Source organism: Dermacentor andersoni, chromosome 7 (genome assembly GCF_023375885.2).
Source record: "Dermacentor andersoni chromosome 7, qqDerAnde1_hic_scaffold, whole genome shotgun sequence".
Classification (NCBI taxonomy): Eukaryota; Metazoa; Arthropoda; class Arachnida; order Ixodida; family Ixodidae; genus Dermacentor; species Dermacentor andersoni.
Window position 1 is genome coordinate 151,130,364 of NC_092820.1, and position 26,388 is coordinate 151,156,751.

A 26,388-nucleotide genomic window follows, 5' to 3' on the forward strand; every position below is an offset into this window, starting at 1 on the left:
GTATCACATGCGCGCAGACAGATCGACCGCCGCGACCTCAAGCGTCGAGCGGCCAATTTCACCCTCTTTCGCAGTCAAGATGGCGTCGAGCAGGGACAGGCGGCACACCGCCGACGCGGAATCCGCCGTCGATTATGTCCAAGTGGACGGCCTGGTCGTGCTTAAAATTATCAAGCACTGCAGCGAAGAGGCCGGAGGACTTCTGGACGTGGCCCAGGGCGTCCTGCTGGGCCTCATAAACTCCAACTTCGTCGAGATCACCAACTGCTTCCCGATCCCACCGCGCCATGCCGAGGAAGAAGAGGCCGATGACTTGGAGTACCAGATGGAAATGATGCGCCAGATGCGTCACGTCAACGTAGACCACTTACACGTCGGCTGGTACCAGAGCTCCAACTTTGGCAGCTACTCGAACCGCACTCTACTCGAGTCCCAGTTCGGATACCAGACCAACATCACCGAGTCCGTGGTCCTCATCTACGACCCGATCCGTACCACCAAGGGGTTCCTCTCGCTGCGCGCGTTCCGTCTGAGTCAGCCGGCAATGAAGCTGCTGGCCAGCAACGACTTCGGTGCTGAGCAGTTCAAGAACGCGCGTTGTTCCTTCGAGAACATGTTCGAGGAGATCCCCGTGGTGATACGCAACTCTCACCTCGTCAACATTTTGCTCTGCGAACTGAGCGAGTCGACGCCAGTCGACGTCGGCAAGCAGCTGCTGGACATGAGCACGGCGTTTGTTTTCGAAAAGAACCTGCAGGCTATGATGATGTGCGTGGACGCACTCAACCAAGAGACAAACAAGTTCATCAACTACCAGCGCCAGGTGAGAATGTTGATGACGCCTGCGTGAGCCCATTCATAGTTGAATCACGTGGGTCATGGCGGAATGCTGACCGCGCTGGGAGCCTTCAGGGTGCTCCAGTTAATTCTGTCCGCTTGAATTTCTGGCAGCATTTATTCTCCCGGCATACGGGAGAATTCCTGAAACGAATTTCTCCCGACACTCACCTCATATTCGCGCACGGAAGTCACTTGACAAACTGCCGGGAAAAAAAAAAAAACTGCCTGCAGAACCAGGAGGAGGTGAGTGCCGGGAGAAATTCGTTTCAGAAATTCTGCCGGCTGCCGGGAGAAGACAAACTACCCAATTTTTTAGTTTAAACACATTTCTTGCATCTTACGATCATGGAAAGCGCGAAGCTACAGAACGGATCAAGAATTTTAAATTATTCGGCAAGTCTTCTCAAAGTTCTTAGATTGTTGACTGCGTGTGAAAACCTCCTACAGTAATGTCAAGTATGAGAACGTCAGCTATTTCGTGCTCTTCACACTCGGCAAGAAGCTATTCAGCCGCTTGAAGAACATGTCCGATGTAACAGAAGTTTAAACAACAATGAAAGAAGTGAACACGCCATATCAAGTTGCACAGGCATCAGGAGGAAAGCTTCAGCAGTCTCCCTTACTGCTCATTTTACTAAAACGCTTTAGGCGTATTATTCGAACTTGTAGCACAGGTGCACGGAAGTTGAAAGATCATTGCTTCCATCATGCTTCTTGCATGCTGACCTGCTCCAAGATAGTGTATCATGCTTTTCCTTTTGGTGCATTATCTTGGCGTGTACGTTTGCACACACATCATAAGAGAATGTCAAGTCACTCTGGAGCACTGCTTTGCTTAACAAGATTGCTTGCCTCCTGAGCATGTATGCCTAGCTCGCCAAGAAATGTTGTGAATATAGGTCAACTGACATGAGCCCTTTTAAGCCATGAATGTTTGGTAGCAAGGAAGCATGAAATTTTGACTATTAAGGAAAAGTGAGACACCAATTCTCTAAACAAAATAAAAATGATGTCATGCCGTTTTAGTCCACCTTTAACTGTGATAGGCTAGGTGTTATGACCCGCCGTGGTTGCTCAGTGGCTATGGTGTTGGGCTGCTGAGCACGAGGTCGCGGGATTGAATCCCTGCCAGGGCGGCCGCATTTCGATGGGGGTGAAATGCGAAAACACCTGTGTACTTAGATTTAGGTGCACGTTAAAGAGCCCCAGGTGGTAGAAATTTCCAGAGTCCTCCACTACGGCGTGCCTCATAATCAGAAAGTGGTTTTGGCACGTAAAACCCCATAATTTAATTTAATTTTTAATTTATAGGTGTTATGTATTTAGCCCTGTGTGACATAATGCAGTTAAGTGTGCCCTTCCAGAGTTTCCATAGCTTCCCTGAAAACCCACCTCCTACCCATTATGGAATACTGCAAAGCTTCTACGATGACGCCATCTCGTGGTTGCAGAGCTGCGATATCATTGATATATGCACTTTTTAAGATGTGCACAACAGCATAATCCTCTGAGAACAGGATGGCACTAAATTTCACCAGCATAATTTCTGTCTGGCACATTGTGCTATGCTGTGAGCAGTTGATTGCTTTCTCACTCTTGCTGTGAGAGAGTTCATACTTTTCTCAGGTTAAATGCTGTTTGCTCTCTAAAGAAACATTGTTACTCAGCCTTGTTTGTGCCTTCACAACACATAATTGGCTCTGTTCCTCTGTTCTATATAACTGTCATATAATCCAGTGAGTACTTCCATTAGGGATAATGTTATGAAATTTTCATCAGTGTTGTGGGCATCACACTAAAAATTAAAGCATAAGCATGACTGACTTTGCCCTGTACGACCACCTAGCATGCGAGTATATTTGAGGACAAACAGAATGAAGACACTGATGAAGCTTTTGTTTGCGGCAGCCTTGTCATCGTGTCTTTTCAAGCTCTAGCTGGCTAAGAGTGATCAAAACACTGATTTTATGCAACCTTGCCCATGTGGAATAAGTTTAACTACTGTTAAATTAAAGCTGATGTCACATTTTAACGTGGTAGCTCACCGTAGTGTACAGTCTGTACACAGTCTTGTGTCAGTGCCTTCTTACCAGGCAGCAACTGCAGGTGCATGTCAAAGTATAGACACAAAGTTACTTTGGTGAGCAATGTGGTGAGAGCAAATGCTGCCAATATACGTGCACTTTTTTTGTTGTAACTGGTTTGCATCAGGCTGTTGAGAATGAGATGTAGCTTCAAGTCAACAAATGTTGTAACGGCGCCAACGATGAATTGAGAGACAGATGATGTGCGCTGCACCGGCGACAGCCGGTTATGGGACGTCCGTAGGAGTGAAAAAGTCGGCCATTGCTTCCATATTCCTGCACAATTGCTGTTGGGTGATGCCAAGAATTCTCAGAGTCTTCGTTTAATGTGATTAGCATTCTTTGCTTACTTTAGACACTCTAAGTCTAGACACCTGTCTAGCCTCTTACGCTGTCGTGATTGTTTCTTTAACTGGATATTGTTCAGGGTGTGCAGGATGTCATGCCATGAGATAAACATAGTCGTCATAAAGTGCGAGGGAGGAGCTCGGCCACATACACCCATCATACGTGTCGCATGTCGTCCTTGGCAATGCTGCATGTCACTGCATTGATTCAGTGGTATTTGCATTACTGTCAACAGTCATGGAGAGATGTGTCCTACCAGATACTCCATTTCTCTTCTGTCCCGCAGGTGATGCGCCAGCAGCAGCAGAAGCAACAGTACATCCAGAAGAGGGCCCAGGAGAACAGCGCACGCGCCCAGAAGGGCGAACCCCCACTGCCGGATGAGGATATCAACAAGCTGTTCAAGCCCATCCCAACACCCTCGCGCCTTGAGTCGGTGCTCCACTGCGGCCAGGTCAACTCGTACTGCCAGCAGGTGGCGCAGTTTGCCACCCAGAACTTGGGCAAGCTGTTCATGGCCGAAGCCCTGCAGCTGGAGAGCAAGCCGTCGGGAGTGCTCCCGTAAGGCGCGCATGGGCTGGAGGGGCGCCCCGTTTAAGGAATGCATTCCTCCTTGCCAGGCTAGGGGTTTTATCGTGCCGAGCTTTCTTTCCTCTCTTTGTCGAAGCTGCCAGGTAAACACATGCCGTGTCTAAACTCTGGGCATGCGGAAAATGTGGAAGAACGACCTCAGTGGCTCACAATTGGCTCAGCTTATTTTCCTTTCCCTCTTCAAGCCTCATTGAGACAAGCACCCATTATCATACCAAGCTCTCTTGCTTTTGACTGCTAAAGGCGAGACAATGCTCGCCATCTAATTGCTAATGGCAACATCACCAAGCTAAAGCTCTATCGCTCTTAACTTCAAGTTATGTGTGCTTGTCCCTACTATGGAATCGACAGAAATCTCAGACACAACGCTAGCACTCCTTCTGCTTACGCTTTCTACCAAACCAGGACAGGAATTAACGTCTTTATTTTCTATTATTTTTGCTGCTTGCTTGGTTCAGATATTGCATGCAGTTTTATCTTGTTGTTGCTTGAACATAATTTCCGTCACACTTATCGCTTAGGAAACAACATTAAATAATGCTTTTTCGATTTTTCCTGCTTCAATTGCATGTCGAATTTGGTGCCTTGGTTGAAATCTTGTGCCTTCACTATTGTTAATTCTTAACGCTTGCTTTGCAAAATTCTTTTTTGAGTGGCAGGTAGCAGGATGTGTCTGTCCTTACTCAACGCTGTGTATAAATTTAGAGACAACTGCGCGAATGTTGTGGAAAGTTGTCCTGACGGCCACTTTGTCACTTCCATGGCGCGTTGCAGCAGACGGTCATGCCAGTATTTGCACTTCGACACTCCGCACGACACCTCTAGGAATAAAAGACCTTTTTTCTGACGATGCCTCGTCGTGTGCTTAATTCGCGAGCCCTACAAGATGCATTGTGATGCTTAGCTGCTGACTCATTCAAAGGGTTACCGACACATATCCTGAAGCTGTAGAAACTATACCGCTTCTCACATGCAAAGCTGTGCCATGTATGAAATTTGCCTTTTTGTGCGTAGGCTAGAGGAAGGCGACAAGAGCGGAGACAAACGCTACCGCAAACTGGAACTTCAGGCGGAATGCGATCATTCCTGATACAAAACTGAATGGAGGTACGTGCACGACACGCTGCAACGGCAATAGACATCCGTAGGTGACGCTCCTTCCTCGATACAAGCGCTCACTTTTTCCCTTGGCTGGACATGCCATTTCACGCAAAGTGCACGCTTTCGTCACACCCCGATGGGACCAAGTTCGTGCTGTACGTGGAAGGTATTCTTAACTATGGCTGCAGCTTTGCTGGTGTCGAGCGCTGCGCATCACAGTTGTGTTGGCAACCGTCATTACAGCGATGGAAACACAAGCGGGCTGACATTGCCAGTGAAAATCTACCACTTTCCTAAGAAGTGGTATGAGAGAAGCTGACGACACATTGACTCTGCTGTCGTTTTCCAGGGCCACAGCTGTGCCAGTGTGGTGATGACACATCGGAATTCTCAGCCTGTTTACGTGCAGCTATCAAGCCTAAACAGCCTGAGCTACTTGTTTGTTTCGCGAGCCGCATAGTCTGAATGCACCCGGCCCTCGTGGTTTGCATGACGACGCCTGCAGCAAAAGAGTTTCAATGCACAGATGTGCTTACAGTGGCACGACAGCACCACCTGACGATGCTTTTGATGTTTATTAGTGTGATGAGCAGATCGTTGCAGCGTGGCGTGTACACACCTGCACTTATTGAAAATCGTTGCGCTCCTATCGCGGTTCAAGTTAGTGCTTGTGTCTGTCTTGGCTCTTGTTATCGTCCCCAAACCTGTGCACAAAAGCCTACTGTCATGGAATGTATCATCTTGGCCAGACCAGTACCTACAATGAAGGTTGTAAAACACTTGTAGGATAGCTTTAACTTGGTACTTGAGTTTGACTTGAAAGCTGGACCCAGCGTCAACAGCATTGTTGTGATGATGTGACACAGAGCTAAATTCAGTGATGTTGCATAGCACTGATAACATTGCTTATAAAGAGGAATGAACATAAGAGAGAGAGCCAGTTTATTGTAACATTGTGACTCAACCATCTCCTGGGAGCTGATACCGAACCTGGTTTGTAGAAACATAAAGTAAGCTATCTAGGGTGCTCTGGGTTTTGCTAGTAATGTTTTCTAATGTTTACATGTTCAGACATTTTAACACACACAAAGAAAAACATTGCATGTTCCAAATGTCATGTCGGTGCTGCTCTAAATGTGACTGATCACCTGTTGTTTCTTACGTATGTTGAGGGAATGGACATGTTCTGATGCTGCAAAGCTGCTGCAACACTTTGCCTCAAACTACGATGGCATCGAAGCCACCAGTGATAGCATTTCTTTCTTTAACCCACAGAAGCTTTTTTTATTTGGATCGTCTTCAATCTCTGCTATTTTTGAACCATTGCAGCTAATCTTAGATTAAGAGTAACCCCCTAGTTCAGAAACTACACCTGTGGCAAGGACACATTTCTGCAAAAATTAGTTTACTATTTTGCTGCAGAGAACAGTTCCTAGCTAGGAATTTGGTTACAGCAAAGAGGTTAACGGTACGACGGCTCAGTAACAACAACTGCACGAAAGTGACGGCACTTTCTTGGCCAACATACAGGACGGCATTCATGCACATGCAACAGTCTTGAAATGTATGAAGGAGTCAGTGGCTCTTAATCGCTGTTCACAGTTGAGTTTAGGGAATGGGAGTCTGTGGGGTCTCATCATCTTTTTCTAGCCTGGCAAGAGCCACGAAACTAGTACTTGGCACAAGGCCTTGCACAGGTTCTATTCCTTGCCCCCCCCCCCCCCAAGGCTGCATTTCGATGAGGGCGAGATGCGAAAGAACCCCACATAGTTACCAATAATGCTTTAAGAATGAGACATATAAATACCCGAAGCAAATGTTTATTTTCCATTTAAATGGTGCAAAATACACTGTGAATAAGCGGATTAGCCAGTGTAAAGAAAAAGAAATTTTGTGTAATCTTTTTCAGCAATGGGGGTGGGGGAGGGAATCCCAGGCAGAACACTGGAAGCAAGCTTTACCCCAAGCCACCTATGGCTCTGTGTGAAACTTGTGCAGACAGTTCTCATCATATGTGAATGTACATTGCATCTGCTTTGCATTACCTATGCTACACCACTGCAGCCAAGGATCTTGCATCAACCCGTCTTTCCTGACCGTGCTTTCAAAAGAAAGCGAGTTGCATGTCGAACTTCTTCCTTGTCTTGTGCTGCTGCTCTGATTAAACAAATGGCATATTCTGCTTGCCATTCACTGTTGGCCTAAGAAATTTAGCCAGAAACTCTATACTCAACACTGAAACTGCAAGAAAAAAAGTTTGCAACACATCTATAAACGATTATTCTAGAGACATCCACTACAGTGTGCCTCATAAACTACTGTGCAGTTTCGGAACGTGAAAATCCGCAATTTTATTTTTTTTAAAGGGACGCTATATAAATTGGTCATAGTGTGTTAACAGCGAATTTTTTGGGAATTGCAGATGACCCGTCTTTATTATAACGCAGTAGCTTCCAGCTGAGCTCCCTGCACACCTCGAAGACTGACAGCACACTTACACAAGAGGCCGCATTCGTCGAGAGCAGTTTGAGGTGCAGAATTGTGCAACTCCTTTCTTTACGATTTTATCTGCAATTAGGTTCATCATCATCATCAGCCTGGTTACGCCCACTGCAGGGCATAGGCCTCTCCCATACTTCTCCAACTACCCCGGTCATTTACTAATTGTGGCCATGTTGTCCCTGCAAACTTCTTAATGTCATCCGCCCACCTAACTTTCTTCCGCCCCTGCTACGCTTCCCTTCCCTTGGAATCCAGTCTGTAACTCTTAATGACGATCGGTTATCTTCCCTCCTCATTACATGTCCTGCCCATGCCCATTTCTTTTTCTTGATTTCAACTAAGATGTCATTAACTCGCATTTGTTCCTTCACCCAATCTGCTCTTTTCTTATCCCTTAACGTTACACCTATCATTCTTCTTTCCATAGCTCGTTACGTCGTCCTCAATTTAAGTAGAACCCTTTTCGTAAGCCTCCAAGTTTCTGCCCCATACGTGAGTACTGGTAGGGTCTCTCTAGCAATTAGGTTATTATCTCTTGACACAACTTAAATGTGGGCCTTCTAGAACAGTACTTTAGCTGGGTATCTATAATGTGTCAGTGTTTGCTGTTAGGGTCCCCAACGTTCATGGTGCGTGTTAGCTGAATTGATGGCAGCTGATATTTTTAATGCTTTATTATAAAGATTGGCCACCTGTATGGCATGATGCTTTTGTTATTTTTGTGCTCTAGCAGTACAGGATGCCATGGAATCCAGTTGATGTTGCATTCAGTCCTCTCACTCGATCACAGTTAACAGAGCGGCACCCTGTAGGCTGTTCACCTGTCCATCAGGTGGATGGCTTGCTGCTTTATTAAAGTCCATAACTGCCTCCTGACTGACAATTGTCAGCATGACCATCGTTCATGTTGAGATCACAGTGTGACCGAATGGAGGGAGTGTTTTCCTCAACAGTGTCAACTTCTGCTCGAACAGACGTTGAACTCGTTCCGGAACTGTTGACCTCAGCAGCAACGTCTCTCTCACCACCCTTCTTCCAGCGGCGCTTGGATGATGCCGCTGGACTGTGTCCCTGCATGACGGACACAGTCTCCTCTGGAGCTGTGGTGGACACGGTCATGTTCTTGTTCAGCGGCGGATTGCCCTTGGAGATTGTGGGAGAAGTGATGCAGTCACAGGTCGAGGCTACAGACTGACAGAGTTTCACGCTCTCTACATTGACGTCGCCGCCCAGGATGGCAGAGATCAGGGGAACAGGGTTGATTTCAGCTCCATAGATGGTGCTGTACTGAGAGTCGGCAACTAAAGAGATGGTTCTGTCTTCCAGAGCATTCTCCGATAAGCATTCAAGATTCCCAATGTCTATGTCCTCGCTTTCATGAACTGCGCCTGGTTTCGTGGTCGCTCGAGCTTTAGGCGTGTCCTGGGACGCTGCAGCAATTTCTTTAGTGGCCTCGCTGTCTGCATTATTTGTGCTTGCTTTCACCGCCACTGTGTTCTTCTCCTCTCCTTTATGCTCTGCTGGCAGAGATCCGTCATCTGCATCAATATTTTGGATGTTTTTACTTTTTGGTATTCGTGCAGTCTGATCTGCACGGCAGCATGTGCGCTTCTTGAGAGGCAGCTGACTTTGTGAGCGCCTCTCATATTTGGCTTTGTGTTTCGTTTTCGCACTGCCTTTGCTCTCTTTACTCTCCGAGGGAGTTTCGTCTGCATGGGACTTGATGAAATCTGGAGTGTGCCTTGGAGCTGTACCCGAATGTGGACCAACAGTTTGTGGTGCTTTAGATCTTGTAGCAGAGCTTTCTAGATTCGCCCTTGTGTGACCTTCGGCCACGGAACGGCTCCTTCGTGCTGGTAGTTCAGAAGGTGACGACTCTGTGTTATTCACTGCATTGACATTTTTACAGGACCCGGAATTCCCGGACAAGCTGCTGGAGGCACAGTCGACGCCCTTGAGGCCAACTGATGGTTTTTTACTTTTTTCTGGGCGCTGTGGAGCACGCGGAAGCACGACTTCTCTGCTTTGTATTGACAGTGGCCTTCCTATCAAGCTGCTGTCACTTCCGAGTATGCCCGTGATGGAGCGCCGCAGGTTAAGTGGTTTGAACTGGTTGGTTGTTGTGATGCGCAGCGTTCTCGTCATGTTGAGCGACCTGTGTACTGGCGGCGAGCCCTTGTTGGAGGCCGAGAATGTAGAAAACTGACTGGAACCCGCAAGCTCGTGGCACTGCAAGATGGTGGTGTCCCTGTTGGCAGGTGAATCCTCGTTCTCCTTGTCTTCTCCTTCTACAGTTTTCTTTTTGTCCTTTTCCGATGCAGCAGGTTGCTTGTTGTCCAAGTTATTATTGTGCAACTGAGACTCTCTCGCATCTCTCAGCAATGCACCAGAATCATCCTGTGTAGCCACACCTTCGGCTCCCTTTGTCACTTGTTCTGGCAAAGGTTTTGGTGCACATTTATCGGAGCCGGTTGCTGTGTTTTTCTGTGCCTGCATGTCGTCATCTCTCTGATCAGCCTGGTCATGAGAAAGAGTAGCCTGTGTCTGTGCGTCAGCAAATTTTCTGGGTGTGGGTACAGCATGACTTGCCGATTTAGTAGCCACTGGCTCTTGTTCCGAAGTCGGAGCTGTCATACTCTGCTTTCCTGTGCTTTCGAAAACCTCGGTGGATTTGTCACAACTGTTTGGCTTACTTCTGGTTCCTTCTGCTGTCCCGGAGAGTTCTGGCAGTTTGCCGGTGGCACATTCCCTCTGCAAGTTCGCAATGGCTTCCAGCTGTTCCCTACTTCTTGCAAAAGAAGCTTGGCATGGAGGCACTTCGGGTGACTTGGGAAGTCCTGACACACTAGGAGCATCGGCATTCTTTCCAACACCTTCCACAGTAGCCACCGGGTCGTCTTCATCGTTCAGGGAGCTTGCTGTCATACTCAGTACTTCAAGCAACTCTGTATCAGAGTTCAGTGCAGCAATCTTGTGTTCACCTTCAATTGCCGTCATTGAATCCTGTAGAGCTTTTAGGGCAGTTGCCATTTTGCTTTGAACTTCAACTGCTTCTGACAGCTCTGCAGTATCGACAGCGCTTCCTTCATCTTTTCCAGCAGCTGTCGAGTCCTCTACAATCACCAGAACTCTTGCCGGTTCATCGTGTCCTTCGAGCGACTCGGTAGGTGCCGCACTCTTGTAAGCGACACCATTGTCTTTATATTTAGCAGCAGCCATTTTGTCCTCTTGGTCTACCAAAGAGCCTTCCTCCTTGCTGCAAGAGGTTTCAAAGAATTCCAGGCAACTGTTGACTTTGCCCGCCACAATCACTTCCTCCTCCAGGACATGAGTTGCGAACTTCGTGCAGCATTCCTCGACAGTGCTGTCCTCGTTCCGATCAGAGTCACTTCGTTCAGTCAGTGCCTTGCTTTTCACCTTTGGGGCCTCTGTCACCTCCTTATTCTCCACGGGCATTTTCATTTTCACCTGACTAGTGACCATGTAGTCACAGTCCTTGACCACAGTATCACTGTCGACGTCTTCAATAGTCTTAAACCAGTGTACAGATCGCTGCCGGTTTTTGAACACTGACGATGTGGAAAGCTTACTTGAAGACGATCGTGTGGGTCTCTCTTGAGTCCGCGACCCAGTGGCACTCGGCGCTGATGCCAGACTACTTGCAGAGCTGCGCTGTTTTGAGCGTTGCGATTTCGTCGAAGACACCTTTCGGCATTTCATGTCCTTGGAAAGTGGCACCTTGAAACCTGTCCGACTGTGGTCACTGTACAGGCGGTCAACGGTTGTGGCGCAGTGCCGAGACGTTGCCGTCGTGCTGCGCTTGTCCTCTCTTGTGGCAAGCGGCAGGCTGTCGTGGTGCGCGATGGCAGCCGTTCTCTTCGCAGCGTCTGAGTTCACCGCTGGCAGAGAAACCAGCTTCGGGCTGACTGTTTCACGAGGATTGTAGGGTGGTTCAGCTCCACGCGGATGAGCCCACGAGAGCAGGTTTCCCTGTAACGAAGTGTGGATGTCGCGGGGAAAAGGGCCATACATTCGGATGATTGGTGCCTGGACCTCTTCTCTCTTAATCAAGGACTCTTCGTCGAAAAGGTTGCTGTGCGGATCACTGTAGTTGCCAGTGAAATTGCCGGACGTCCCGTCGCTGGCTTTGGTTTGTGTTCTGTCGCTGCAGCCGCACGTGGAAGACAGTTGCGTGTAGACTGCTGCCTGCGATACCAAAAGGCGCGCAAGATTTTGAAAGCTTTACTGATGTTTCACCCCTTGGAGCGGTCCAGAAGTATAGTGTACTAGAATATACTAATGTTCTAGTACACTGTACTTTACAGGAAGATGGAGACTTGAAGTGATCAAAAGTGGCCTTTGTTTGACGAACATTCCTTGTTTGAGTACTGTTTATTAGCTGAGACAAACGTTAGGCTTCAGCTCACATACGAATGCGCACACATTAAAAGGGCTAATACAGCAATTTCACTTTTCACAAAGCTGAAAGAAGCACTCGTAGACGCCTGGTAAATGACATATTCTTTTGCTAGAGACACAGATACAGAACTACAAACATGAATGACAATAATATTTTTTGTTTTTCTTTTCTTCTTTACTCTGCATGCCTCTCTATGACAATCATGTCCTTTAACAAACACCAACTATGCCAAGAATATGTTCTGGTATGGCTAATTTTTTTTTTTTTTAATTCAGGAGTTTGCCACTGGTAAACTATTAACAGCGAAAACAATATTTAGGGTGTTAAAATGAGGAACCACATTATCAAAGTGTAATGTAAGATTTAATCATAAGCATGGCAAGGTTCTTGTCTGGGAAGCTGTTTCACAATTTTCATTAACCCCAGTATGTGCATATCTTATGATAAAGATGAAGCAGTGGGATCGGCTTGCATTTGAGAATCCAGTTCCATAATAGCCTTCATGAACAAGCCTGTACCTGACAATTAGAAAGCAGCTACACTCTACAATGTGTGTACAAACAAAGCCTATGACTATGAGTGCCCAAGACAACAATGAGTAAGCAGAAAGAAATGTGTAAAAACAAGTAAAATCAGACTTTAGAAAGTTTCTCTCATCATGCAGTCATAAATGTGACTTGCGAGAGGATTTGTGTTGCACGATTTTTTTTCTAAATAAGACGGAAGTTCAAAGAAGCATCGAAACTTGAAAAAATGAGTAGTAGTTGAACAAGAAACGTCGCTTAAACAGACGTTTCTTATTCATATTTATATTGTTGATGCATTCTGTCAGGGTTGACTTACGTTCGTGGAAACATTATTTGCGTTTCAAGCCACAAAGTATTGCCCTGCAGTTGAGATTGGCCTAGATTGCAGTACATACGATAAATAATAGTAAGTTCAATGTTGCTGCAAGTGCATGCATAGCTACCTACTTGCACGTTACCATAACCTATATCAATCACGTACATGGGGCATAAGGTGTAACCCTGCTGATTTGAGCCCCTGTGGCAGCCTTGAGATTATGAGCTAGGTGACAAGGGGTCATACTCGTTTCAAGCTTGTAGCCAAGCACATGCATCATTGTCCACTACAGACTCGTTACTTACGGACAGTTGACTGGCTTGATTTCCATCAATCCTTGGTGGTTCGTCCTCTTCATCAATGCTGGCTCGCACCAATGATGACATGTGCTGAAGGACGTCTTCCCTCCCAAGAGATATGTCCGATTCCTTCTCAAAAAGCCAAGGCCCTTCAATACCTGTACCCAGGCTATCGTGTGTCGAGGAAGAAGCAACTGTGCCTTCTGGAACAGTCAGCTGCAGTCCCTGGCCACTGCATCTCATCGCAACTGCAACTCTCTCGTCATCTTCGTGCACAGACTGCACTTGGTCATCGCTTTCCTTTGTTGATGAAGAAGCCATGGTCACTTCTGGGAGGATCATGTTCTGAGCACTGTCCATGCCCGCTGGGCTGTCCTCACATGCCATTCTCTCTGAACTGCTCTCGTTGCTCCTGACACTGGATACCGCTTCTTGCAGTCCAAGATCTCTGCTTTGTATGCAGCTGCTGTTCTCATCTATCTGCTCTGGCTGCTCTTCGTTTGCTGCTGTCGACAAGTCGTTGCCCTCAGTGTTTTTCGGTATCTTGAGTGAGGGTGAAGATTTTGTTGTCGGAACAACCTGGTCCCTGGCAGCAACCTCAGAGACGTTTGCAGAAGACTTGCTCAAGACCTTGCTTTCCACCAACGTGCCACATTCCGGGACAAATGAAAAGCGGCGTTTGTACGGCAGCTCCGCACTGCAGGTCGACGTAAACGGGTTCTGATCGCATGACATTGTCTTTGAAATACTGTTTGAACGAGCATACGCTGCTTGGCCTACACAGGCGCGATGTGCTGATGGAGTCTCCGCCTTTACACTGTCTTGGGTGGAAGTCATGGAAGTCTTGATGTAGGCAAAGTGATAGAAGGCATCTTCACTTCGCCTGGTTGGTGTAAAAGATCTGAAAAAAAAAGATTTAAAAGGAAGGAAGGACATCTGTATATGAAAGTGGAGAATACTCTAGCCACTGTGGTAGCTCAGTGGCTACATGGCATTCTGCTGATGAACAGAAGGTCGTGGGTTCGATTTCCAGCATAGGTAGTTGCATTGCAAGGAACGGAAATGCAAAAACACTTGTGTACCATACTTTGAGTGCTTTTTAAAGAAACCCGATTGGCCGAAATCAATCTGAAGGCCTCAACTATGGCATCCCTTATAGCTTGTGTGTTGCATTGTAATGTTAAAACCGAAATTTTGTTGAATTGTAAAGAATCCTTGCAACACTTTTTTGGACATGGTGCATTTGAACCTTGATACACAACGAGCACAGCTATAATGAATTATTGGGCTTAGTGAAGTAAATCCACAAATTTTACAGCTGATTATTAGCATGTCATACACGCTTATATCAAATGTAACGAAAATATTTTTGTCGGATCTAACTTTGTTGTAATGAGGTTCAACAGTGCTAAATAAGCTGCTTATTTGCTACGCTCTCACGAACACTGATGGTGTATGCTGCTCCTGTCTCTTGTCAGTCAGCATAGAGCTTACAATTTCACCCATAGGTTGGTTATGTGAGAATTCTGAATTACCCGCCGTGGTTGCTCAGTGGCTATGGTGTTGGGCTGCTGAGCACGAGGTTGCGGGATTGAATCCCGGCCACGGCGGCCGCATTTCGATGGGGGCGAAATGTGAAAACACCCGTGTACTTAGATTTAGGTGCACGTTAAAGAACCCCAGGTGGTCGAAATTTCCGGAGTCTTCCACTACGGCGTGCCTCATAATCAGAAAGTGGTTTTGGCACGTAAAACCCCATAATTTAAGAATCCGCGCCCAGAATGCCATGATATATAAAAGCTGATTTGCATTGCAAATGTTTCAGTTGTCTGAAGTGTGGGGAATGCAGTGGGTTTTCTCCTGATGGGGTGGTGGACACACATTTCCTTTTCTTTGCCTTATGACGAGAGTGCAGCTGAAGACTGCAACGTAACCTGCCAAGAATGCGATAATGACTTTACGATGCCAACTATGGCCATCGCAGTCACCAACGTAATGGAAACCAAAGTTACAGTGGACCCATTTTCAAGCTTCTTAAGCTTTCGTCATAGTAGCATGCCTTCCATCACTCTAGCTAGTTCACGTGGCGTGCTAGCAGCGGCGGCTTCTGTGCAACTGGCAAACAGAAAGGCACGTACGTGATAGTGGACGCCTCTTGTATCGCATTTGTGTTAGCTGAGAGGGACAGCGCTGAACGATTCGTAGTTACACGTGCATTTGTCCGGTCCTCGGGCAGGATGATAGTGCTCTGATGAATCTCCTGATGGATGTCTTCGTTGATCCAGTTCTTCGGGATTTGGATTTCGTTAGCTTCTGGACTCTCAAACTGGAAGTTGAAATAGGAAGCTCAATTTTAGGTCTGAAGTTGTAATACCAGCTTGCCTCAAGCCAAAGTCACAAGTTGTGTGCCCTCATGAAGCTGTCGCTCACCATAATATGATTTTTGTTGGCTAATTGCACGCATGCAGGCTAGAGTTTAAGGTACACTAAAATGTGCTTCTGAGTTAAGTTGGGCTCATTAATTGCACCATGAACATTGCATTTTCTAAACTGAGAGCAAGCGGCACATACAACAATGTACTTGTGATGGCTCGCCTATGTGAATCTCCATTCATATTGATCCAGATCAGGCCGAGACAGGAAAGAAAGCTGATGTTGAAGCAGACTTGGTGCTTCAGCCTGCCTTCAACAGATCCTGACATAAGCATACTTGATTCAAGCCCCAAATTCTATTTGATTCTAGACTGCAGATGAGTGTTTGGTGTTAATGCTACGTGTTCGTTTGCTGTGATGCATAATCAACTCTCTGAAAGCTACTAGAAAATGTCTTTTAGTTGTTCGTGCAAGCTTCTTCTTACCTTTAAATGTTAAAAAAGAATATCCTCCAATAACCTGTAAGTAAGTAGATGGTGGCTGATAACTGCCAAATCGTTGAGAACCGTTACTTTACACCACACTAGCAATTCCAAGAGATTGTACAGTATTGCATACTCTTAAATAAAACACCTAATTGGTATTGAAATCAACATAACTAGAAGTACCATTAACTTTATAGGAGTGCTTGATATGTGACGAGTAAGGCAGACCTTCATTGGTAAAAATATATTGCCAAGGCCTTAGAGTCAAAACTGAATTGATTGAACCTCCATATAACGAAAACAGATATAACAAAGTAAACTAACGTTTCTGCACGACAGATATATGCTTATAACGAACATCGTATATAACGTATTATCAAGTATAACAAAAACTGTATTGACAACTTCAGGTTGTCATGAGCAATTGTCACTTTTTGATTTATGACAAGCGCATCTCACAACATAAAGAGCAATAGACATTATATCATCATAGCTTTTATGAAATTAAATTTTCGAAACTATTTGCAGACATATTTCCATGTTTTAACAATGTTCATATAGCATGTCATAAAAAATTTAGCCACACAGGAAAACCCAATTCAGGCCTGCAATCTTCCTTTTCGTTTGTATTTGGCTGGTATCAGCATGTAACAAATATATTGTTATAACGAATATCATGTATAATGAATTATCCGGTATTACAAAGTACATCGAAAATTATTTCACCGATATCGACATGTAACGAATATATGCTTATAACAAGTATTGGATATAACTAAGCTGCTTTCATGTCTAATACGACTTTCTTATAGAGAGGTTCGACTGTTTCCCTTTAACGGTGGGTTGTGCTGCACATTAAGATAGATGTTGAAAAGGCTTGCCACAACAAGAGGCTGTTCGATGCTGCTGTCCCTTTCCTGCTGTTGCCAGCTGGTATCCGGGGCCATGTCGGCTCCTTTGATTTCGTAACCCTCGGCCTCCACAGTTCCAGCGTTGTTCATTTCGTCTTGGTAGTGCATTTGCAGCTGGTCGTACTTGAGCAAGTTGTGGGCCTCCTCCCTTGTCAAAGCCAGCCTTGGGAAGAACCTTCTCGATATCTGCACTTGGACATGTGTTCCATACATCAGCAAAGACATTCCTGCCAGACTTGTGAGACCTTGCACCATCACAACTTCAACGAAGCTATTAGCACGGCTAGACATCCTAGCACTATTGAACACAGGCATTGGCTCAAACAACCAAATAAATGAAGCCTCAATCATTTCTATGATTCTACTAGTTAACCACCCACACTAAACTCCAACGTTGACCACACATCACTGTTTGCCACTGTCTGCATGCACTCTAATTTTAAGCATGGCTAGGACTTTTCATTCCTTAGATAGCTGTAAAAATTTTCAAATGTCACACTTTCAGTATTTACGCTTAAATGTTTGGGCAGTTGTAGTAGCAACGTGGCAGCTTTTCAGCAAAAAGGTCACCTTGAATGCATGCAACAAGTTCATGGCGGTTCAGAAACAAAGTCACTAAAATTGGATTTACACAACAGGCCGAATTGGCGATTGCACTTGGACCTAGTACAATGACGCGATTCAAAAGCACTCCAGTGCCTATCTGTGCATCCTGATTCCAGGATATAGTAGACTACATTGCATGCCGCCCGCAGACTGGATCAGGTGAGTTGAACTTATGAGTCAAGATATGGTTGAAATTAAAAGAACACTGAAGCCAGGCAGCAACTACAAATTTAATTTGTGAAAGCTTGATAATTAACTAACATTACCGTGCAATTTGTCTTGCAAGTATAGTGACCACCTCTTCATGTGTAATCCAGTCGATATGACAAAATTTCATTATATATACCACAGGAGATGTTTAACAAGTCTATTTCTACTAAAATTATTGGATTACCTATTACAGTGAGCAATATATAAAGCAAGGTATACCAACCGGAAACATCAAAGTTGGCAACAATGCCAGAAGTCCTCCATCATCATCATCCACAGACTCATCCGGTGACTTGGCATTCAGTTCAGGGTTCATTTCAGCATTCTTCATACGCAAGGCTTTGGCTTGTTCTATGGCTGCAACCATTTCTTTTGGGCTTGGGTTCCTCATGACTTGTTGAAGGCGTTCCAGCTTGTTCTCTAGAAACAAAGAGCGAGATCACATATCGTGAAGCTATATGTCGATGTACTTTGCTAAGAAATCTAGTTTGTCGTCATTTAATCACCCTTAAAGAGTCCTTGTGGTGTATCACGTAACGGGGCTGGGGAGCAAAGATATAGGTAAGACAAACACAATGAAAATTAACCATTATATATATATGTGTGTGTGTGTGTGTGTGTGTGTGTGTATGTGTGTATAAATAAATAAATGTTCTTGAAGCACCTGGTTATAAATATGTGTGTGTGACCTGATCAGCTAGACTGCAGCATTTTCTTTCGCTTCGAAAATGGGTGCTGAGCGGTGGATTTAATGCTCAATAATTAAGGCTTTAATACATTAAACAATCCCACTTCTAAGTCTACGTGAAACAATCCGGACTAGCTGATCTCTCTGCGGAGTATTTCATGCAATACAATTAAGAAGGAAAAAATAAACATGGCCTGCGCAGGGATCGAACCTACGACCTTCGCGTTATTAGCACGACGCTCTAACCGACTGAGCTAGCAGGCCACATTCTTGGAAAGTTGTAATTTAAATATATGTAGTGTTTACAAAATTATACTGGCACTTTTTGTTATTTCAATTATATTAACGAAGGTTACACCACATTTATGCCCGTTTTTATACTAGCTCCAGTGTGCGATGATTGCGCGAAAGCTCGCTTGCTTGTTTAAATGACATCGCTAAAATCCTTGCTGTTCGCCGCAGACATTGCACAACGTTACCTGGAGCTTAAAGCAACTATGTTATGATATTTGCAGATCCTAAACGTCAATTGCCTGCTACGTGAGATAATATAAAACACTTGAAACTACTACAAATCGATATGTATGTGCAACATGCAAGAAAATCAGCAACTCAGCGACTCTACTACAGATGAAGCATATGCTGCCCTCTCCTGATCGCCCGGCTAAACTATAACCTACGCCAACGACACAACACATTTATTCATTTACCATTGCAAAATCAATCTGCTCGCCTCTTTTCTGAAAATTTTCAACAAAATTTGCTTGCATTTGTTGACGCGTTTGATCGCTTTGCTTGAATGATTTGGAAATCCAGTTGTAGCCATGCAGAGTCGAAGTTACTGGCCACTCTTGTTTCTATGCTCTTGTGGCGGCAGTTCAAAAGCTTGCTTTTTGTATTTCTTGATGGGTAGCGCGACTTTTTGCGTCGTCTGAGTAATAACTACTTCCCGAGGCCAGCGTGTGGAGATGCTTCGTTATTGTTTCACCTATCCATTCAACATTCGCACCTTCATCGGTAAGCGTTATCCATCGTTTCGTGCAGTTTACTGCATCGCGCGATCCATCTACAACTGCCCGTCGCACCAAAGCCGTGGAAAGCCGGCTCGCATGATCAGTTAAGTACTGTTACTTACCAAGATTAGCGACGTAAGCATCCGAGTCGTGAAGGAAGTTCGGTATGACGGTGAGGTGGAAGTCGTTTTCGAACGCCATCTTGATTTCTCCCGGGTCGCTTGCCCGGTGCTGCGTGAAATCGTTCCACGGGTCCTGGTCCTCGTCCCGATTGATGGATTGAGAGAGCCAGCGGCTGAAGCGCGTGGCGCCTCCGACGGTGCTGCGAACGGTTCAGACACATTTCGTTTCCTTTTCTTTCTAATTTTATTTTTCAACCAGCCTGTATATGGGTTTCAGAATGCATACTCGAAAATGTTCGACGCCTTTTGAGACTTATCTGCCACCATGGGGTGTCAAGTTTACGATTCTGTAATGCACAGATGACTTGCAACAGCATGTACTGCCTTAGAAATATCACTCAGTGATTCGGGACCATTTATTATTATTTATTTTTTTAAAGAGCGATATACCGTAAAACCAGATGCCCCTCTGGTACCCCCAGCAGGCAAATTCTGTTGCAACCTTTTGTTTTAGAATGCTCATTAATAAAAAAAAGATCGCTCTTTGGGTCTTCTTACCCAGCGTATACAGTTCCGTTATTTACCACTTCGCGCTCGCTACTTTTGTCAGGAACGCTATGTCACGCTGATACGTGCATATTTTCGTGACCGGAAAGTACCGTGAGCGCAGGGTTAATGGAAATGCAAGCAAATAGCTGGCACTTCATTGCTGGACAAGATAAGCCCCAAAGACTGTATAAACCTTTTCCTCATTCGTAAAAAAGATTGCACCCTTTGGGGCTTATCTTGTCCCACAACGATAATCGTCATCTGCCTTGCTTGCATTTTCTTCCTTGCAGACTCGGCGCTCGCTACTTTCCTGTCGCGAATGCTACACCACACTGATGACGCGCAAGCCGTTCGTGACATGGAAGTACCGCGGCCTCTCAGCGTTAAAGAAAGGAAATGCGGGCAAGGCAGATGACGACTGTCGTTGTGGGACAAGATAAGCCCCAAAGGATGCAAACTTTTTTGTAAGAGTATTAGCGAACAAGAGCGGTAGAAACTCCTCAGGAGGAGTGGTTGTCCCTCTCATATTTCATTCCAATTCAGGGAGCTCTTGTATCACACCCTATGGTTACTTCTCCCATTTAAACATCTAAGCTCCTATCTATATACATGGAAACGGAGACATTGTTTTGATTATTGGCATCGAGTACGTGCACCAAATTTGATATTCCTTGCAATTAAGACAAAGTTAGCTTGGGGGCCAACTCCGCGATTCGCCAAATCAAATGCATGCAAAACGTAGAAATGGTTCTTTAAGACAACCGTTCAACAAATTTTAATTAAATATGTTGCATTGTAGGAAGTTAAATTTTAGTGACTATAGTCTATATGTAGGAAGAATTTTGATACAGGCTGAGAAATAGTTTTGCAAAAATTCTAAAACATTGGTAAGCTTAAAAAGTATAGAAGGACGGAGTTTACAGATATCATGGTTCAGTAAACCGCATCCGTTAGATCATGTAAGTTGAGCGGACAAATGTGACACGCTCATGAAGTGACAAGTTACGCGAGATTCTTGAAATGTTTACGAGGGTTCTGCATAAGTTCCACTCCCAGATTAGTGCTACATTTCAAAGCGCTGTGTAATGCACCAATTTTGTCCGCTGTAAGGTGCAATTTACAGAACTGTGATATTGTTTTTTTTTTTTTTTTTCATGCTGAATTATGGAGTTGTAAATTTCAAAGTTTTCAGAAAAATTGCAGTTTTCAACTATATTTTCTAAAACGTCCGAACGCAGGAATACAAAATTTTCTTTTACAGTGACTATATTTTAGCTTTTTCTTTTAATTGCAACAAAAACCAAAATAGGTGCAGTGGTTGCTGAGAAAAACGATTTCTACGTTCCCGTGTACTTGGGAGCTCCCAAGCGAAAGCTTCCTCGTATAAGAAAAAATAATAAATACACCGACTGCGGTAGGGTGTAGTTCTTTTTTTTTATTTATAGGTCATCAATTCAGAATAAAAAAAAAAAACGAATATTGAAAAATGTAGAAGTGCAGAAAGAACAATTGCAGTGTCAAATTGCAGTATCACGTTTACAACTCTGTAGCGTAGATGACCTAAGATCTATTGTACTGCCTTACACAACATTGTAGCACCTCTGGGAGCGCTTTAAAAACGATCACTCGATGGTCCTACGGGGAGCTAGATATAATGATGCCGCAGTAAACAAATTTTTTTTAGGTCTTAGGTTGGATAACCTAATAGTTATTTTTGACGCTCACGCGAGTGGTCGCTACATGGTCGCTTCGTTAGCCGAAAAAGAGCCGCTCGCGTAAACACCGCCGCCCTCACGTACCTTTCCATGGCTTGCAGCAGCTGAGCGTTTTCTGTTGGCCCGCGGCCCAAAAAAAAGCGACGAGAATTTTGACGTCTCGTGTGACGAGACGCGGCTGTGCGTCTTCTTCTTGTCAGGTGGTCATCGGGCGGGCAATTTTGACGAGAGAGTGTAAAAAAAAAGCCGAATGCCTCAGCGGGCCATCGCCCTGCCGCCCCCTGCAGCCGATGTACGGCTTCTTCGTTGTCCACTTTGCTTGGTCGGTTTGCCTTTGTGCATGGCTCGTACCCGCTATGAGGGATTGGCCAAAAGATCTAACTATTCAGAAAGGTAATTAGTGAAATCTAAAAAAAAACCTCATGAGAAAGTTTGACAAAATCAATATAAAAGAAAAAAAAAACAATATAATAGCAATAAGAAAACCGCTGGCATGCACAGAAACGCACTGTCTGTGCGATCGATCTACGAGGTCCCCGTAGATACGCGACGTTCGCCACGCACACACAGCCACATAACGTTGCACAGATGCACACCTGTGCTATCGCCGCGTTTTCTTCAACCATTTGCGTAGCCTCGCTTTGGCTATCGACACTGCGTTGACGGTGACCCTGGCGGCGTCGCCGAACCCTAGTGCCTGTGAGAGGGTAGTGCCCTCTGCATGCTAAAGCGATACCTGTACAACGCAAGACTAATTGGTTGGTACTCTCTTCTTCCTTGCAACATACTCTGCACAATATTGCGAGGACGTCAGGAGATGTGTCAAAGCGGCGGCGGTAGACCAATGTCCGCAGCGCCCCAGCTCGTTCCTCAAAGCGCTGACAATAGAAAGTTTTAGCGTATCCGGTATTCGGGCAAGCGCGGGCGGTTTTCCGGTTTAGCGGGGGCGTCAACGTGAGCGGCCAGATTGGTGGCGCCAGCTGGTGGCGCAAAGCTCAACCACACAAACACAGAGCTAATTACTATATTCTGCTTAGCTGCTGGCGTAAACTTTCGACAGTGGCGTAATCGTGTTCACAATTACGCCGCTGCCAAACATTTGCACGAGTGGCGAAGCAGGATATGGTGAGTTACTGCAGTTTTAGCTATGCGTTTGTCTGGTTGAGCTCTACAACACCAGGCGGCTTCACTGCTCACGTTTACGCCCCGACCATCCGGTAATCCGCCCAAACCGCTCCCGTTTACCGGAATAGCGTACAAGCTAAAAGTCTCTAATAGAAAGTTTTAGCGTATCCGGTAGTCCGGTAAACGCAAGCGGACTGGGCGTTTCACCGGACGAGCGCCGGCGCAATCGTGAACGTCCTGACGCACGGTGAAGCCACCTGGTGGTACAGAGCTTAACCAGACCAATAAGACAATATTAGCTCTATGTATGGTTGAGGTATTCGCCACCAGGTGGCTGCACCGTACAGGGCGTCCACAATTGCGCCTCCGCTCATCCGGCAAGACGCCCAGGCTGCTTGCGTTTACCGGAATACCGGACACCCTGAAACTCTCCATTGTTTTGCATCCACTCCACGGCAATGGCCTCCTTATGCAGCCGGTACGTGAGTAGTATCGATTTATGAATCTTCGGGACAAGCTGCGCCATCTAGCGGTGCCGCCGTGAAGGAGTCCGCGCGTGGCGCGCGCGTGAAAATTTATTCGGACGTCGCTTGAATATACGTCACGTGGATCCTCTTCTGCTGACACAGGACACATTTTAAATTATGATTTCTTTTTGTCATTGATGAGTGACACATATCCGGTGACACAGCTGTCGTCAAGAGGACCACTGAAGGGCGGTACAAACCCAGCGGCGCCCACACACACGGTCACACAATTACTGGCACGACGTGTGCCAAGTGGGTTCTCGAACGAAAACTTTGCAACGTGGTGAACGCGGTTCAGGACGCGAATCCAGGAACCTCAAACAGGTGCGACGTAATGCTATATAACGCATATCTCTCGAACTTACCGTTCAATCGTCTTATAAGAAGTGATCTATCGTCTAGTCATCGCTACAAAATGGACACACGAGGGAGAGCGTCAATATATCAGCCTTACATACAGGCAATAGTTGAAGGCAGGTACTCTGCAGCGCGATTGAGGGAAGATGACCCCCTTGCTCACAGCGACGGGGACTCAAGTGCGGTCGCGAAAACCAGCGAAACGCTAGTAGCACTGCCGGGGAGGCGCCGCTCTCATTTTTTGCCACCGTAGTCTTTATAGCTGCCCTGAAAGGCAGCATGGCGCGCAATATGTTAAAAAAGTCTCTCACAAAAGCTAAAAAGAGGAAAATATTTGCCTTCAGACTCTCGTGAGCGAGTGAACCTCTCAGTCTGCCACATTAGACGAGTGTTAACGTATATGGTTAGTGGCATCACGCAGCTGGTATCCGCTTGCGTACGGAGAATCGAAAACTCAGTAATAGTGAACTTAATTTGTGCACGAAGTTTGAGTCGGGGACTCATTTCTTTTTTTTTTTACGAATAAACGGTACGAATGAGTGCACAATAAATAGATATTTAATTACATACTCTGTAATTATGATGACTCATGGAGTGAGTCATAATTACAGACAGCTGGAAGAAGGCTGACGATGTCTCAAGGCACGAAGCACCATCCCGACCAAAACACTGCGACAAAGCAGCAGGGAAGCTACGATCAGAGTGTCGTAATTGCGTATATGTTATTAGAAGCACCCTCGACTTTGCTAATAAAGCGTTGTTGAAATTCGGCCTATCTCTCTCTCTCTCTAATATATATATATATATATATATATTTGAAAGTGATACCCACAGTTACGCTGGTGCACTGCAGTGAAGTTTGACAGATGGTCGACGGGGGCAACGTTCAGAATTAGTTAATTAGTTCCATGTATATATGAACAATTCTACGCGACCCAACACATGGCGGTGAGGCGTCGTGGTTCCGGCCATTGTCGATATCGAGGCGCTTTTAAAATGCCACGAACGCTCCAGAAACGTTGGGAGCTCTCATACATCAGTTCCCTCTGGTAAGGCGAAACTAATTAAATTTTAAATTATCGGGTTTTACGTGCCAAAACCACTTTCTGATTATGAGGCACGCCGTAGTGGAGGACTCCGGAAATTTCAGGCGAAACTATAGAAGCAGTTTGGTTGGATCCAACAAGACAATTATAGTGACATGCGCGGAACGTAGTGCATTATATTTATGAAAGCCGCATAACCATGCGCGGATCCAGGGCAGATCCAACATAAGCCTACATGTGAGACATGGGTGTAACTGCGATCTGTAAGAGATATATATATTTTTTTTCTTTTTTTTCCTGCTGCCTGCATGCTCACGATCGCGCGCAACGTCTCGTCTCCACCAACGCAACAGCTGCGTGCTTTCCCCCCTCCTCTGTACGCAAGCCGATCACTCAACTGCATTCAATATGCCGACCACGGGCCATTACTCAGCCGGCGTCAGCGTGCCCCTTGTCGTGCGCGGACGTACGAGCATGCGATCCCACCTACGCAAGCCGCCGTCGAGCCTTTGCCGCATCTATTACCTTTGTCTTCTTGTTAGCCAGCTTGAGCGCGCCAGGCACTTGTGCTGGCTGTGTACTACGTATATATACGTGCCGCGATCCGAGCTAGAACAGCTGTGGTGCGTGCGTCTTGCGACAGCGCTTGCAGTTTCTTCACGAGACGCGATCAAAGTCAAGCTTGCGAACAATGCGAAGCGAGATATAATAAGAGCAAGACCGTGGGGGCTTTTTTTTTTCTAAGCCGCCTGAAGCCCCGCCATTACACGTTGCTTTCGATCGATCCTTATCAACTAGGAAACGATTACGCGACAATCACTCCCGATATATATAGGGTGTAAGACGCACGTGAAACTGCACGAGAGATGTTAAATAACATTCTTGTTGCCAGCGTTCGAGAAAAAGAAATTACGCTAATTTGATACAGCTATAGGTTGTTCTCATGGCGTCGCAGTTGTGGTACATGCGATTCAAACAAAATAGGTTTCTCGCGTTGGTAACTTATGTCAGTGAGTAGTAAGAATTAGCCGACAGTGTGTTCAGCGATAGTAACGCGATACTCGGACAATATGGCGGCCGGTACTTTCTTGCGTCACCAGTGGGCGCTGGCGACACTGAGGCGATGCATTTTTGTGTCACATGAAAGCGAGAATCTTTTTTTTATGCATTGCAACTGCATTCGGCCGGCCTCCTCGGCGATCACCCAGCGATCACACGCCGGCCGCCATGCTGTCCGAGTATCGCGTTTCAATCGCGATAATTAGCCCGGACGGCTGTTTGCGCCACCGGCGAGTGCTGGCGTGATCACTGGAGGGGGGGGGGGGAGGGGGGCAAGTGTACTCGCATTGCGTCAAAGGCCCTCGGTTTCATCGTATGCCTCAATATATCGGGATGGATGGATGTATGAATGGCATACGTGTCTCCTTTTGAAACGGGGCGGTGGGTTGCGCCACCAAGCTCTTGGTGGCGCTGGGCAGCTCGGTAAAGCCCCTTCAACTTCGTAGTGTCACGCTTTGAAGAATGCCACCTCCTCCTCGCGGGCTCTGGCCGAGGCCGACGCCGCTATTGGCCTAGTAGCATCACGTGGGCCCTCGCGCCATGCATCAGCGCCATTTTTGCTCGAGAAGCGCCT

At 45.9% G+C, this 26,388-nt stretch overlaps 2 protein-coding genes and 1 non-coding gene across 3 annotated transcripts; 1 reads left to right on the plus strand and 2 right to left on the minus strand.

Moving 5' to 3' along the window:
• Positions 1-47: 47 nt before the first annotated feature.
• On the plus strand, positions 48-4,710 carry eIF3h (eukaryotic translation initiation factor 3 subunit h). Its single transcript, XM_050180752.3, has 2 exons — positions 48-823; positions 3,559-4,710. Exons 1-2 carry the CDS (start codon positions 80-82, stop codon positions 3,835-3,837), a joined length of 1,023 nt encoding a protein of 340 aa, XP_050036709.1. The 5' UTR covers positions 48-79; the 3' UTR covers positions 3,838-4,710.
• LOC126533584 (uncharacterized) lies at positions 4,285-22,506 on the minus strand. Its single transcript, XM_050180748.3, has 7 exons — positions 21,785-22,506; positions 19,437-19,636; positions 17,837-18,033; positions 16,768-16,983; positions 15,167-15,354; positions 13,035-13,929; positions 4,285-11,672 (listed from the first exon to the last, which is right to left on the minus strand). The coding sequence occupies exons 1-7, from the start codon at positions 21,790-21,792 to the stop codon at positions 8,319-8,321; spliced, it is 5,058 nt and encodes a 1,685-aa protein (XP_050036705.1). The 5' UTR covers positions 21,793-22,506; the 3' UTR covers positions 4,285-8,318.
• On the minus strand, positions 18,492-18,565 carry TRNAI-AAU (transfer RNA isoleucine (anticodon AAU)). Its single transcript has one exon. It is a non-coding gene; the product is annotated as a tRNA-Ile (tRNA).
• Positions 22,507-26,388: the final 3,882 nt, after the last annotated feature.

Coding starts and splice junctions, on each gene's coding strand:
- eIF3h (XM_050180752.3), top strand. CDS start 80: ATGGCGTCGAGCAGGGACAGGCGGCACACCGCCGACGCGGAATCCGCC. Junction 824..3,558: donor TCATCAACTACCAGCGCCAG/GTGAGAATGTTG, acceptor TCTGTCCCGCAG/GTGATGCGCCAGCAGCAGCA.
- LOC126533584 (XM_050180748.3), bottom strand. Junction 15,355..16,767: donor TCGAACAGCCTCTTGTTGTG/GCAAGCCTTTTC, acceptor TTCAACTTCCAG/TTTGAGAGTCCAGAAGCTAA. Junction 11,673..13,034: donor ATCAAGCCAGTCAACTGTCC/GTAAGTAACGAG, acceptor TTGGTATCGCAG/GCAGCAGTCTACACGCAACT.